This window comes from Eretmochelys imbricata, chromosome 9 (genome assembly GCF_965152235.1).
Source record: "Eretmochelys imbricata isolate rEreImb1 chromosome 9, rEreImb1.hap1, whole genome shotgun sequence".
Taxonomy (NCBI): Eukaryota; Metazoa; Chordata; order Testudines; family Cheloniidae; genus Eretmochelys; species Eretmochelys imbricata.
Window position 1 is genome coordinate 28079789 of NC_135580.1, and position 14956 is coordinate 28094744.

The window sequence follows — 14956 nt, forward strand, 5'->3', positions numbered from 1 at the left end:
ATAATCTGTGATGGCTCTATCATTATAGTATCTATCCTGGTATCTCTAGATTATGTTGGTTTAGACAACTGGTCCCCGGGGAGCAATGTACTGTGGCAGTGCTCTTTTGGGTCAGCTCAGTTGCTGTTGGTTTGTTGTTTTCTCTTGCTCTAGGAAGATAGAATTGAGGGAAATGAAAGAAGTGCAATTCTAAGGAGAAATGTCCTGGTCAATTCAACTGTAGATGGCCTGAACTGATGTAATAAACTTATATCATGAGAGGATTACCTTTCACCTTACGGCTTGTCTACACGGGCAATTTACAGAGCTGCAACCTTCTCGCTCGGGGGGTGTGTGTGTGAAAAAACACCCCCTCTGAGCGCAGCAAGTTTCAGCACCGTAAAGCACCGGTATAGATAGTGCACCAGCGCTGGTAACTACGCCCCTTGTGGAGGTGGGTTCTGCCGTGACCACACAAGCCACGTTAAAGCACTGCCGTGGCAGTGCTTTAGCGTTGTCAGAGCAGACTAGCCCTTAGAAACAGTTGCTTGTTTTGTTTCATTTTCTTCTATAAGTGGAATAAAGCTGAAGTACTGGTAACTGTTACATTTTTACCATTCACAGTCAATCTAAAAGACTTTTAGCAAAATGAAGTGGTGTAAACACAAAATCAATCATTTTACATTTTAAAATTCTGCTTGTAAACTTATATCCAACAGGCGGCAGTTATATGTTACACTGTTGATTTATGAGGCTCAGAATAGTTCTGATATTCCTGCCCTTCATTCAAAATGTTATACAGAGAAATCTGTCTTAAGCAACCACACAATGGATAAAAAATAGTTGCAGAGTGGAAGTGTGCTTTAAATTTAATTAAAGTCAAACAGAATTGTACTAAATTGCCTTTTTATGGCTGTATGTTCAGTGTATATATGGTGAATCTTTCCCTTTGCACTGTCTGTATAGGTACCCTCTTGTCTTAGATGTCCTTTTGTAAAGAATCAAAAAAAAAAAAAAAAAAAAAAAAAACAATTTAAGTACCACTAAACAAAATCAGGGCTTGCAATTCTTCAGCACACAATCTGACCTAGCAGACATCTGTCAGCATCCCACAGTTCACCTGGATATATTTATATCCCTCTCTTTATAGTTCCATATGAAAAATTAAAGTTAACATCATGAGAGTAATGGAAGCAGAGGAATCCAGACCTCTCAGAGGCATTGTTTCACGCTATCTGCAGACAAAGAAAGTAGTTTATACTTGGTTCACATTTGGAAGGTTAAATTTAGATGACTTTTAACACCAAGGAGGAGTTTACAGACCTACCCTTCTCCCCTGCTTCTCCCCTCTGACTCTACAAAATGTATCTTAAAGTTACCTGGGAGTGTCGCATGGCATTGAACCAACTATTTCTGTGCGCAAGTCTACATGTGTTGTCTACTATCAGAAAGGTCCAACCCACAGAATATATCTATGACCTTCTTGGCCTTCACTTTACTCCAATTGTCTCTATCTTGCTTGCTTTTAATCCGGGAAGTTGCACTATTACTTGGGAAACTGCCTTCTCTCTACCACTCTCATATGATGTTAGGAACATGCAGCGCTTACATAGCATTCTAAGTATCTAGTAAGAGCCCTGTACTACGGAGGGAGAAGCTCAGGAAGGGAAGCTAAGTGACTTAAGCAGGATCTCAGATCTGCCTTATCCAGAGAACTAGATGCCTTACACGGAAGGCCAAAAAGATTTTAAAAACTAGCTCCAGAACAGAGAGTTTTCTAACTGGCATTGGTGGAAAAAGTGGAACGTCTCAACCCCCCCCACAAGAATCCAGAACAGAAGCTGTAGCCCAAGAAGATTGTGTTGCAGAGCAGTTCGGCTATTCTGAGCAAGGGACTCAGAGGATGTAGTCACAGTGCCTCAGCTGTGCCTCGCTCCCCAAAAGTAATCCTGTCTAGCCCTTAAGGCTTGCACAGACAGTTGTTTGGTCCCAAAATCATGCAGGATAGGGCTTTCATTTCAGCAAGTGTCAGTTAGGCACCATCACAGTGCTGCTATCCCATTCAATTGTTATAAAACTGTGCTAATTCAGAGCATTGACCTTTTCTACATCGACATCAATAGGTCCTACACTTAAAGGGCAGACCTAAAAAGGACAAATTGTTCAACTTGTATGTATGGCCTTTGCTTGGATATTCTGCTGCCATCCCAAGAAAATTCCACATATATTTCCTGTAACACGGTTAATGTTATTTGTAATGCAGAAACCTGTCTTTTCTACTGTCAGGGTAATAGCTGCAATTCTAAGGAGATGTGGCCTTTTGATGAGTTCAGTCTGGTTTTTGTTATATCAGTCTTGTCCCTTGCTGATCTACATAAATCAGTCTATAAAGAAGTTAATTTCTTGCCCTGAAGAAGACTTCCCTGAAGTTCACAAGGAAGCTTTAGAGCTGTTCTAACACCAAGATGGAGTATGAGCAGCTGAATTGGTGGCAAAAGTCTACAAGAAGGCATGAAGAAGCACCTTTAAAGAAGAACGAATCTCTACTGATGAGGCATCCATGATGGAAACCTGGGGTGAAGTTCTCATTCTACTGAAATCAAGCTCATAATCTATTTTCTCTAGAGACCATTCATTACTTTATGTATTTTTCTCATATCCACTTATTCATCTCCTTTGAAAAGATTAGCATTATTTACCTTACAATCTTTCTTCATATGAGGATTTTTCCATGCCCTCTAATCTGAGATAGGGTGACCAGTATTGCACACAGTATTGTAGATGAAATGTAAATCTAGTACCACTGATTTACATAATAGTATTACAATAGTTTCTGTATTGTTCTCCATCTCATTCTTTATGCACCCTAACATCTTGGTTGCTTTTTCTGAACTTCAGCTTCACACTGAGCAGATGAACAGAGGTGCTGGAGTTGAAGCTGCAGCACTGACAATTTAAGAGAAAAGGCTGTTCATGGAGCATTCTCCATGAGGGCCATCATCCATGGAATTTATTAACCCCTTGGCTTGAAGTATCTGAATCTGCTGACCTTCAGGTCACACTGCATTATCTACTTACCCATGCTATTGGGGGAAGAACAACAAAATGAGGGCTGGTGTTTGTGGGTAAGGCAAGGTATTGTTTGGGCTTGAGGTAATCTCTGGTTGGTTATTTTCTTCTTCTCTGGATTTGGGAAGAGGAAAAGTTTTAATCTTTTATGTCACCGATGTTTTAATGGTGCCAAAGGTGCCTACAACCAAGGACAGGCACTTTTAAAATTATAATTTAATTTGAATTTATAATTCAAAATAACTAAAATAATCATCAATGTAACATGAGTCATCACTGAAAGAGTTGTAAAAATGCACCATAGTGCATCTGATGTGGAAGCTGCTTCTTATGGAAAAGGAGAATTATGAATGACCAGAGACTCTGATCAGAGAACAGTTGGGGAGCGAGTCTCTAAGTTACTCACCCAGTTGAAGGGCATGTCTACACTACAAAATTGTTAACCTAGCTGACACTGGTGTAAAGCCACTGCAGTAATTTCTTCCTTGCATTGGCAGTGCATATCCTCACCGGGAGCACTTGAGCTGATTGAACCGTTAATGTGGGGCATTGTAGCACAGCTTCTGAAAGGGAGCAACAATCTATGTAAGCAACGCAGTGTCTACATCACACTGCGTAAAACTAACTACCTTGACTATACCCCTCTCATGGAAGTGGAGTTAAGTTGTGTAGTGGGCAAGTTACATCGTCAGGAGTGAAATTTTAGCGTAGACACTTACATAGTTAGGTTGACGTAACATGCCTTGTGTTTACCTAACTCTGTATTGCAGACCAGGGTGAAAATTCCTGCTAAGCACTGGACTGAAAAGTTCAAATTCAAATCATAGGTAGCTTCCAGCTCAGTTCTTTGGGAGGAGCAGTGATCTACTTGAGGAGACTCTCGGGGTATGTTTACACTGCAGAGGGGAATGATCCTCCCAGCCTGGGTAGACAGACTTGTGTTAGTGGGGGGCTTGCGCTAGTGCACTAAACATAGCAGGGTGGACGTTAGGGCTTGGACTGCAGCTCAGGTCTCAAGATGGGGGTGGAGGGTGGGTTGCAGGGGCTTGAGAGTAGTCTGAGCTGCAATGTCCACACTGATGTTTTTAGCATGCCAGCTCAAGCCCCACAAGTGCAAGTCTGTCTGCTCAGGAGCTCCCAGCTGCAGTGTAGACATACCTTTAGGCGCTCTCAGCAGCCCCTTGTTAAAAATTTTCAGCCAAACTGACAGGAAGCTTGAGACGGTTTCCCTGCTTCTGATGGAGTTCACCCTCCCTCTCTGTATTCTACTAAATCATCCCTGCCACAGATGGCTTACCCCTGGGGCTCATGAATGTTTCTGAAGAGCAAGCCTTTTGTTTTTGCAATGTACCAGATTGCACCAGACGTCAGGTATTTTCCAAAAGTATTCACAGGGAAGGCTTCCCCACTCCCCCACCCCAGCTGTTCTAACAAGGTCTTTACCCCAAGCCCAAGGTTGAACACTCTGCTAGACTATTAATCAACTCAGGATACTTTTCAGGAACAAAATAAAAAATGTTCCCAGCATGAGGCACTTAGTATGCTTGGCACCTGGAGCTGTTCGTTATGGTTAGATACCACGACAGGCACATCAGAGAGAGAGAGAGGGGAAAGTATTTTATTTAAATGAATTGTCTCCCCAGTCCCTCTAGGGCAGGGATCAGCAACCTTTGGCACACGGCCCGTCAGGGAAATCCGCCAGTGGGCCGGGACGGTTTGTTTATCTGCAGCGACTGCAGGCTCGGCCGATCTCCGCTCCCACTGGCTGTGGTTTGCCCTTCTAGGCTAATGGGGGCTGCGGGAAGTGGTGGCCAGCATATACCTCGGCCCATGCCACTTCACACATGGCGAACCCCATTGGCCTGGAATGGCGAACTGCAACCAGTGGAAGCTATGATCGGCTGAACCTGCGGACGCTGCAGGTAAACAAACCGTCCTAGCCCGCCGGCGGATTTCCCTAACGGGCCGCATGGCAAAGGTTTCCAGTCCCTGCTCTAGGATGACCAAACAGCAAGAGTGAGAAATCGGGATTATTTTTTTTCAGGGGCAGGGGGTGTAGTTGTATATATAAGACAAATATCTATATAATATCTATATAACATATAATGTCCTATCTGTAACACATATACACTGTTGGGAGACACGTTCTATCACAAGGTTAAGGGGGAATATTTTTGTACAAGCTCCTTGTTAAAACATTTGCAGCACATCACTGGTCTCCAGTCAGGAGGAATTCAGTGGCGATATTCCCTGTGCAACTGGGTCCTAGGATGACACTAAACTTAGTATACTTGCTGGCTGCTGCAGCTCCTCTCATTCATTGAGCTAGAACAATACTTTAAAGAGAGCTAGCATGGAAGAGAAACTCCTTTTGTAGGGCAGTTGCTATGGCTTTGATTCCCTTTAAACAAAGAAGATTGCTGACTGACAAATAAAGAAAAGCAGGACTGTGGTATAGAGGGTGCTTCGAATTCTTACCATGAACTGAATGACACAAGTTTTGAAGGTGAGTACAATCTGTTTAAATACTACCTGAAACTTTATTTATTTATCTTTAAATAAGCATCCAGGGCCATACGCATTTCAATTGGCCACAGTCCTGTAATTTTTTGTTTTGTTTTATTGAAGGAAAAAGATTAAAGAGCAACACCTACCATAAATATGACAATGAGTATAAGGCAGATTCCCACTATAATTAGGAATGGAATTAAGTAGTACTCCAAAGGAAGACTGAACTCTGGGATTAACATAATATGGCCACTGTGGGGGAAAGAAAAACAATTTTAAAATGAATTAAACTTTAACAAACAGTGAAGCTTATAACAGAAATTCAAAAGGGTAAAGTCATCAAAAGAAAAATTAGCATCTTCGGGCACGTAAAAGGAGTATCTATAATATGAAAATACTTAGCCACTTTTTTTTAAAAGGTCAACACAGTCAGTGTAATACTAATGAAATAAATAGGTAAAACTGCAATCATTAGAATCAATATACTTATCAGGTTGAACTCCTGGCCCCAATGAAGTCAATTGGAATTTTGCCATTGGTTTAAATGGAGCCAGGGTTTTACCCCTAATGTGCATTCCAATTCACCATGAAGACATTCAGCTGAAAATAGACTCTGTATACCTGTTTTAGAATGAGTCAGTTTTAAATGTCATTGTCTCCTCATTAGTTAACGAAGTAGAACCTTGCTAATTTGCATGAATAACTGGGAGACCTATGCAGTCTTGTAACTGTTATCAGACCCAGAATACTAGACAAAGTGGGTGAAGATAGTATCTTTTATTGGACTGACTCTATTGGCTGTTGAATTTACACAGAGCTTTTCTTCAGGTCTGGGAAATTTTCTCTGAGGAACTGAACCTGGGCCTTGAGGTAAGGACTTTCTGAACTTGAAGGCTGCTCCTTTCCTGTGAATGTCTTAAAGGAGGGTAGGTGTGGGGAGAGACATATTTTGGTTGTGTTTTCGTTTCCCCTTTGTTGGATCCTTTCCAATCGTCAATATAACTGTTTACTATCCTGGGGTATATTTTGCTGGCATTTACAATCGTTTGACCTTACTGAAGACAATGACACTGCACAGTTAAAACGGATTGCAGAATTTGGCTCACAAAGTCTCAGATACTGGTCATAAGCAGGAAAGAACTCAGCCTGGCGGTTATATCCTATGCTGAGTTTGCAGAAATGGCAAGTAGGAAAAATCTTTTCATACGTGGACAGAGCATACTTGAAATAAAAATAACGGAGGGACAAAAACCACAGAACCCCAAGTGCAATTTTTAGTTGCTTTCCCAAGTTATACCATGTTTAAGTGACTCACCTAAGTTATACAACAAAAAAATAGATACACTGTAACTCACTCTCATATACCAGTCACTGGACTATGCAGCCTTCCAAGCTACTGAAAACTTGCCTAGTGTTGTGGAAAGGTTTGTAAACCTTAGTAATCTTGCCAAACTAAGCTCAAATTTTAGAGGCAAGCTTTGCACGTGTTTATTACAGCTGTATTAATTCAAAAATCTTTCTGTAGTAAAACTGCAAAGATACATAAGTATAAGAGAGAACCTATATTCCAGCATGATTTCATATAGTCCATCAATATTCAGTGACTGCAAACACTTGTTTCCCTTCCCATGAATGCCTTGAAATAACATAGAGCCATAAAACAATATCTGATGTGAAACAGTTAGCAGCATGGCTCATGTGTGCCATTCAATCAGACTGTAAGAGGACTCAACTGTAGAGTAATTCCCATAGTCTCTACAGTTCACATATAGATTTACTTTCATGCTGCTTCATTTTTGTGAGTTGCAGCCTCCAAGAACTGGCAAAGCCAATATCTTAATTTATGTTGCTATTCCATTTGCCTGATACTACCACCCCGACTTCCGTGGCACCTTTCCCTGTATCCTGGAGAGTAGAACAGACTTTCCTCTGACTTCAGTACTAACGTAGCTACAATAGCTAGAAGGGCTTAGCTAGACTAGGGTAGTTAGCATTCTACCCTACAAACTCGTATGTCACCTGCACTCCCACAGTCTATCCAGCAGAGTCCTGAGGTTGGGTCCTTACAAAGTTGAGTCTCTCATGTCAGCAGGACGTGCTGCTGCTGTGAAACCAGGAGGAAGAATTTTGTTTAGACTTGTGTTTTTGTAGCAACTATCCAACTGGGTGACTAAAATTCAGTTTAGGCCTATTTCTCTTAGGACAGCCTTGAAAAATGTTGCTTGTTCAGAGAAAATACTACTACTGGATGGGCATGTAACTTTTTAAATTTTCAGTCATCATGGTGAAGAGTGGGATTTTGGGCTTGGACTGGTGAATTTAATTACAGTTGTATAAGATTTTATATTAGGCTAATATTGGAAGATGTTTGGGGTTGGTATCTGTTTACCTTTGTATGATCTAAAAGTACAGCTGGAGGTTTCTAAGTTTTTCAGTTGACAGACCAACAGGGATGAAAAATGTGGGGGGGAGGGGGAGGGAAGCCAGCCTACCATCAGTATGAATAAGTGAGCATTTTTATCATAAATTCATAAATGTGTAACTTTATCAGTGATTACACCGTTATTTTAATTATAGTAAATACATTAAAGTTTGACAAACACATGAGTTTAGTTTTGAGTAAACATGCTGAATGTGAAATTTAGATGATGCTTCCCCTAAGATAATTTCTAATGTGCAATATCCTTTAAGAATGTGAAAGTGGCCACAAATATCTTATGAATCTCAAGAAGCCTGCCAAAGTACTAGTCAGGCTGACAGGTTCAATAAATAGTATTCAGTAAGCATTCTTCAAGGGAACTTAAAAACTTAAGAGCAACTACATCTTTGCTGCAGCCAGTCATAACAACTGTGGCCCTAAAGTAAAGAACTACTGAAAAGTCTGATTTTGTTTTTTATTTTCGCAATTTCAGATTCTTAGACTGGCCACTCTGTCAGAGCATCTATTTATTTAAAAGTACTTACCACATAATCTCATAGGGATCAAGCATCTACAGTCAATGTTTAAAGTATAGAGGGTGGAATCCTGGCCCCCAGTGAAGTCAATGGCAAGCCTTCCATTGACTTCAGTTTGGCTAGGTTTCATCCAGAAAAAAATTCTTGATCTTCAGTAAAGGTTAAACAGAGGTGATAACAGTCCAAGGAATGATGTTACTGCATATTAGGTTACATATTTAAAAAGGTAAATAATTACTTACCCCTTTTCATAAGTGAATTCATACTTCAGTGAATTAGCTGATGTCTCACCAATAAAGACAGATGGAATATCAATTTTCTTTAAAACTTCAACTGTTCATAAAAAGAACAAAAGACTAGCACTGACATACAGAACTCAGTCTTTATGGGCACACCAATAATTAAGATTGTCCTATAAAGAGCCATGAAGACTTCATGAGACAATCAGTGTGTGGAGACCTCTTCAAAGATAGACTTAGTATACAATATGCTATTAATACATTCTGTTAACTAAAGTGTCCATCTACAGAACGATATCCTGTGCTACTAGTAGTGGTATCTTAGAGACGCTGTCTGTGCAAACATCAACTGATAATTCTTCAAAAATATTTAAGATAACAAGAAATCCTTTGGTAAATTACAGTTTAACCAAAGCATTACTAATTATAGCCAGACCCCAGCTGGTATAAATTGGCATAACTTCATTGACTTCAAGGAGCTATGCTGACTTATACCAGCTGAGGATCTGGTCCTATATTTTCCACATTTTCATCTAAATGAAAGCAGTGGAGATGACTTTAGGCTGGAAAAAGTCCAAAAGTAGAAAGGAGGGAATGAGCAAGCCCAACCTCACTACTCATGTCTCACAAGAAATCTGACTGAAGGAAAGCAACATCCCCCTGCCCCCTGCCCCCTCCTCCCTCCCCTCCCCCCATCACAGAATGCAATCACAAAAACTTGCAACATTTCTCTTGACCTCAGGTGGGGAACTCTCTGTATTAAAAAAACCAAGTGAAAGAGAGGAAACAAAATTATAGATGCTCTACTAACTTACACTAGTTCATTTCAACAGTGCTTCATCTTATTTCAGAAAATATATAAATATTGGTCTTGAGTTAATACTATATTATAAGGTTTGAAATGGAAAGGGTTTCCACAGGCAGGTTTTAACTGTATAATATTCTTACACACTTTGAGGTGTCAATGGTGCATCTGAAATAGAAATAGCTTTGTAGTGCTCTACTAACTCAATAAATCCATATAATACATTTTGTGCTACTCTATGGTCCATCTCAATGTGTCTTACACATAGGAGGAACAACTCACCAAGCGGGTTCAATTTCACTAAAGTCAATGGAATGGCAACTACTTAAGTCAATAGTGAATTTGGCCCTGTGAGAAAGGGACATACCAGTCCCTACTTGACAGATGGAGATACAGAAGTGTAGAGAGGTTCAGGTCTAAATTTTCAAAAGCAGACTCCAGTTTTAGATCCTCAGTTTGACACTTCAGGCCTGAAGTGTCAGAGGTGACTCCCAGTCCTGTGCCATAACGATAACTACAGGCTGCCACTCAAGTAAATATATAAAGGTACATATTAAAAGAGAGGTGCAAAATGTAGGGCGGCTAACAAGGCAGGCTTCATTTATGTATTAAGTAAAGCTGTGTGAACTGTCTGGGTTTGCTTACTTGGTTTCAGTTCATGTGGATTTGCACCTGTGACTTTAAGTTTCAAGGTTGAATGAATCCAAAGTTCCAGTGAAATTTGGTTGACATCAAAGTGTTCAGGTTTCCCAGTATGGAATCATACTTTTCTGATTGCAATGCAAAAAACGTATAATGGCCTGTGGTCACTTGAAATTGTTTCAAAGGTTTCTTGCAAACCTCTCTTGCATTTTGAGTTTATAGCTAAACTTGAAACCAAGCAAGCATCACATGCTTGGGGATTTCACTTAGAACACTTCTTACAGCTTTCCCACAATTTAGTGTTTTGTCTGTTGAAAGTGAATTTCTCAGCTCACTGAAAGGTGTCTCTTTATCTGGAAATAGTGTTTGTTCACAGTTATGCTCCTGTTCAGTACTCAATCAGCTGAAGAAAAGTGAAGAAAAAGGATCAAAATATCACAGAAAATTAACAGCACTAAAGAGAGAAGCAATATTTTGGATCTATCCAAAATATGCAATAATAGAAATTGAATACTTTTTCCTTGGCAACAGTGGGATTATGTGGCAGTGTGCTACTTTAGAGATAAAGAATATTTTAAACCCTCAACAGTAAGTCACATGAACACTTTCTCATTAAACACTGAAATACATATCACGAGAGGAAGCTGACATATCAGCCACCTTGCAAATATGTTCTCAACTTACTACCTATTGAATGTATCATATCAAAACAGAATACACTGGAATCATACCTCTTGTATGCTGTGTTCTGGGGATACCTTCAGTTTTTCACTGGAATAAATGTACGTACCTGTCTAATCCTTTGGGGGTTATTTAGGTGAACAGACAGCTGTGCAAAGAACAGTGAGCATGGAAAAAGACTCCCCAGCCAAAAATTACAATATGTTTTGGATCCTCATCCCATGGAGCACCAGTAACTATTTTTGCTGTATTCCTACTTCAGTAATAACCAACGAGAACTGACATAATTCCAGCTATTTATTGGGCCAATCACACTCCTCTTGCTCATAAATTTTAACCACTTGACTTCCATGGAAAAGCTGAACCAAAATTTTAACAAGGAGAATAGACAGAACAATGCTTGCACAGAACAAAAACACCATAATTGTGCAAATACCATATATAAGCAGGCACATACGTTCACACACCAGCTTCTAAGATCTTAAATACATTAAAACAAGGGGGAATTCCTGATTATAATAAATTGAAGTTAATACCATATGCTATAGTGGGTGGAATAACTTTCAAAAGGAGAGAAGTGATACCTGTACTTACTGTCGTTGGATCCCATGCTAATTAGGTCATCAGAATCAACATTGTGAACTATAGCTGCCTTGTATCCAGCTCTCTGTGCATTTAAAACCTGTAAGTCGTATACAGTACTTGTTATATTAATATATCAGTCTTCTACAATAAAACAAAATACTAATTTACAACATTCTAGGAGTGCAAATGACTCCACTTTCATTTAGAAATAAGGCATTATTTTTTCAAACAAGCAGATATTCCTAAAATAGGATGCTACTCTACTCTTTCTAAGAATGTATAAAAATCACTTCTGTGCAGGCAGGTTTCATGTTTACATAATTAGTCCTAAAATCCTTCAACTTTAAGATAAAAAACCTTTGTCATTTCTGAAAATCAAGAGGGTAACTTATTTTGATTAACCAGTAGTTATCTTTAACATGACATTTAAGTCATAATCTTTGCCTTTAGATCATGCTTGGATCTCTTTAACTTGTCAGTTCACAATATCACTAATGTGTTATTATAGTAGTGCAGAATTAGGAATATGGACCAGATCCTAAGGTGCAGTGCAAAGCAGCTGCATTGCTGCCAGTGTAAGGGGTATCGTCATGGCATTGTAGCTCTGGCTATCCTATGCTTCACTGATATGTGGCTGCTAAAGGGCCCCTGGGGTCTGTAAACTGTCCTAAACTATGCCAAAAGATCAGCCAGAGACTGCAAAGGCTGTTTTTACACCCCTGTGTAGAATTGCACAGCGAACTCCTGAGCTGTAATTGAGTGATCTGAGCCCATATTTAGAAAAATATTTCTGATTGTCAGATCACTTGGGTTGGATATTCATTGGAGGCCCTTTACTTTATCCACCATTCAAGGTGACAGTGTTGTACTTTTATCTCTGAGTAATATCATCTGCAAGCATATATTAAACTGCCATCTTTATGCTGATACCTCAGATCTACCTCCCTACTCCAGGCCTGTTGTCTCCTGCCCAGACTAAAATCTTGTCCTGTCTCGGATATCTAGCCACCAGCTCAAGCTAAACATGGCTAAAACACAGCTCCTAATCTTCCTGCCCATGCCCTCCCTCCTACTCTTTTCTCAATCGCTCTGGACATCAGGCACCATCCTGCCTGTTCTTCAGGTACGCATCTGAGTATCATGTTCAAATTGGTGCTTACATCTGGTTTATATCTAAATCTTGCTCATTGTTTCTGTGTAACATCTAAGATGCAGAATACAAAGTACATCCATCTATGCAGCCAAAATTCTTGTCTCGTTTACTGCAACATCCTTCTCTCTGGACTTGACAAATGCAATCTTTCCCTACTTGTATCCATTCAGAATGTTGCTGCTAAGATCTCTGCCCCATGCCTGTCAATTGATCATGTCACCCCTCCCTTTGAATCCCTCCACTGGCTCCATATTCTTTATTAAATCAAACATAAGCTGCTTGTAGTTACTTTTAAGACCCTTCATAGTCAATCCCCATGCTATCAGTTGTCTCTTATTTACTATTGAGCTGTCAGTGCTCGCCTGCAATTGGCCCATGATGCTGTCCTTCACTGCCCACTTGTTAAATTTTCAAACACACACCTCAGTGCTTTTTCTCATGCTGCCCTTGCTATTGGGCAGTGTTCCACATAAATATCCGCAACTTTTATCCATTATTCAAATCTCTCTTCAAGTCTCCTTTTCTGTGATGCTAACAAAGCCCTTGACAAGTTAGGCTGCTAGTGTACAGAGACCATTGCCTATCATGAGGACCAATACTGTCTCATTGTTGTTATACTCCATCTATATCATCTGTCTCCTGTCTTATCATTAGATTGTAAGCCTCTTGGGATAGAAAGTCATCTTGGTCTGCATTTGTACAGCATCTAGCACAATGAGGTGAATGGGGCCCCTGGATGCTATGGTAATACAAATAATAAATCATCCTCCCAGTCATGAAGAGCTAGACATGTGGCTCCTTCTGGGAAGTGTGCCATCACCACTTTCAAGCTGGCTATAGGGGCCAACGGAGTAGCATCAGGTGCTCTCCACCTTCACATTGGACTGAGCTAGCATCTCACGTGGGAAATAATTATAATACAAACTTTTGGCCAGCCCACTATAATTTGTCAAGCAGGATTTAATATGAACACTTGTATTTATGTGATGGGTAAATGCAGTGGTACATCAATTTACCAGCAGTTACTGTCCCACACCATTGCTTTCCAGATACTCCTGTTGGTGCAGCCTGTCCCTGTACTCGCAACATCTCACATACTACGGTGTGATACCAGTTCTCATTAAAAAAGTCAATATTTGCCAACTACTGTTACACTTCTAAAATTCTATAAGCAGGCCTGCACATACATACATAGGAGATTTAATGGTTACTGTTTGATCCTCTAAAAGATTTCTAGTCAGATTTTAAACATAGTGGGCCAAATTCTTTAGTCCTTTCTCTTGTTATCTATCCATCTATCCACAACTGGCAACTGTGAATTACAGATCTACAGTTCCATCTCAGAGTTCTTCTGATTATGGCTTATGGTTCAAGCTACAAGAGCAAAGTTAAAGTGCTTTGGACAGTCATCACTCTGGAGATGGAATTAGTCCAATTTAAAGTTTGTAATTTTTTTTAATCACGATTAACTCAAAAAAATTAATCACGTGAGTCAACTGCAAGTAACTGACAGCCCTAACTATACTAATTTCACTTATAACAATAGAATACCAATTGAAATTTATTAAATATATTTGAATGTTTTTCTACATTTTCAATATTGATTTCAATTTCAACACAGAATACAAAGTGCACAGTGCTCACTTTATATTTTTGATTACAAATATATGCACTGTAAAAATGATAAACAAAAGAACTAGTCTTTTTCAATTCACCTCATACAAGTAATGAAGTGCAATCTCTTTATCGTGAAAGTGCAACTTACAAATGTAGGTTTTTGTTTGAGGTTTTTTTGGTTACAGAACTGCACTCAAAAACAAAACAGTCTAAAAATTTAGAGCCTACAAGTCCACTCAGTCCTACTTCTTTTTCTGCCAATTGCTATGACAAACTAGTTTGTTTACATGGACGGGAGATACTGCTGCCTGCTTCTTGTTTACAATGTCACCTGAAAGTGAGAACAGGCATTCACATGGCACTGTTGTAGCTGGCGTCGCAAGATATTTATGTGCCAGATGTGTTAAAGATTCCTATGTCCCTTCATGCTTCAACCACCATTCCAGAAGACACACTTCCATGGTGATGATGGGTTCTGCTTGATAACGATCCAAAGCAGTGCAGACTGACACATGTTCATTTTCATCATCTGAGTCAGATGCTACCAGCAGAAGGTTCGTTTTCTTTTCTGGGGGGGTTGGGTTCTGTAGTTTCCGCATCGGAGTGTTGCTCTTTAAGACTTCTAAAAGCATGCTCCACACCTTGTCTCTCTCAGATTTTGGACGGCAATTCAGATTCTTAAACCTTAGGTCAAGTGCTGTAGCTATTTTTAGAAATCTCTAC

The 14956-nt window shown here is 39.8% G+C and overlaps 1 protein-coding gene across 6 annotated transcripts in view; it reads right to left on the reverse strand.

Moving 5' to 3' along the window:
• Nucleotides 1-14956, reverse strand: part of RNF13 (ring finger protein 13) — a 104239-nt gene that overhangs the window by 27556 nt on the left and 61727 nt on the right. For all 6 annotated transcript variants that reach the window (XM_077825705.1, XM_077825704.1, XM_077825707.1 and 3 more), the window contains 3 exons: nucleotides 11473-11560; nucleotides 8754-8844; nucleotides 5703-5808 (listed from right to left, as the gene is read on the reverse strand). In XM_077825705.1, coding sequence (XP_077681831.1) covers nucleotides 5703-5808; nucleotides 8754-8844; nucleotides 11473-11560 — 285 coding nt within the window. The remainder of the gene's footprint in view (nucleotides 1-5702; nucleotides 5809-8753; nucleotides 8845-11472; nucleotides 11561-14956) is intronic.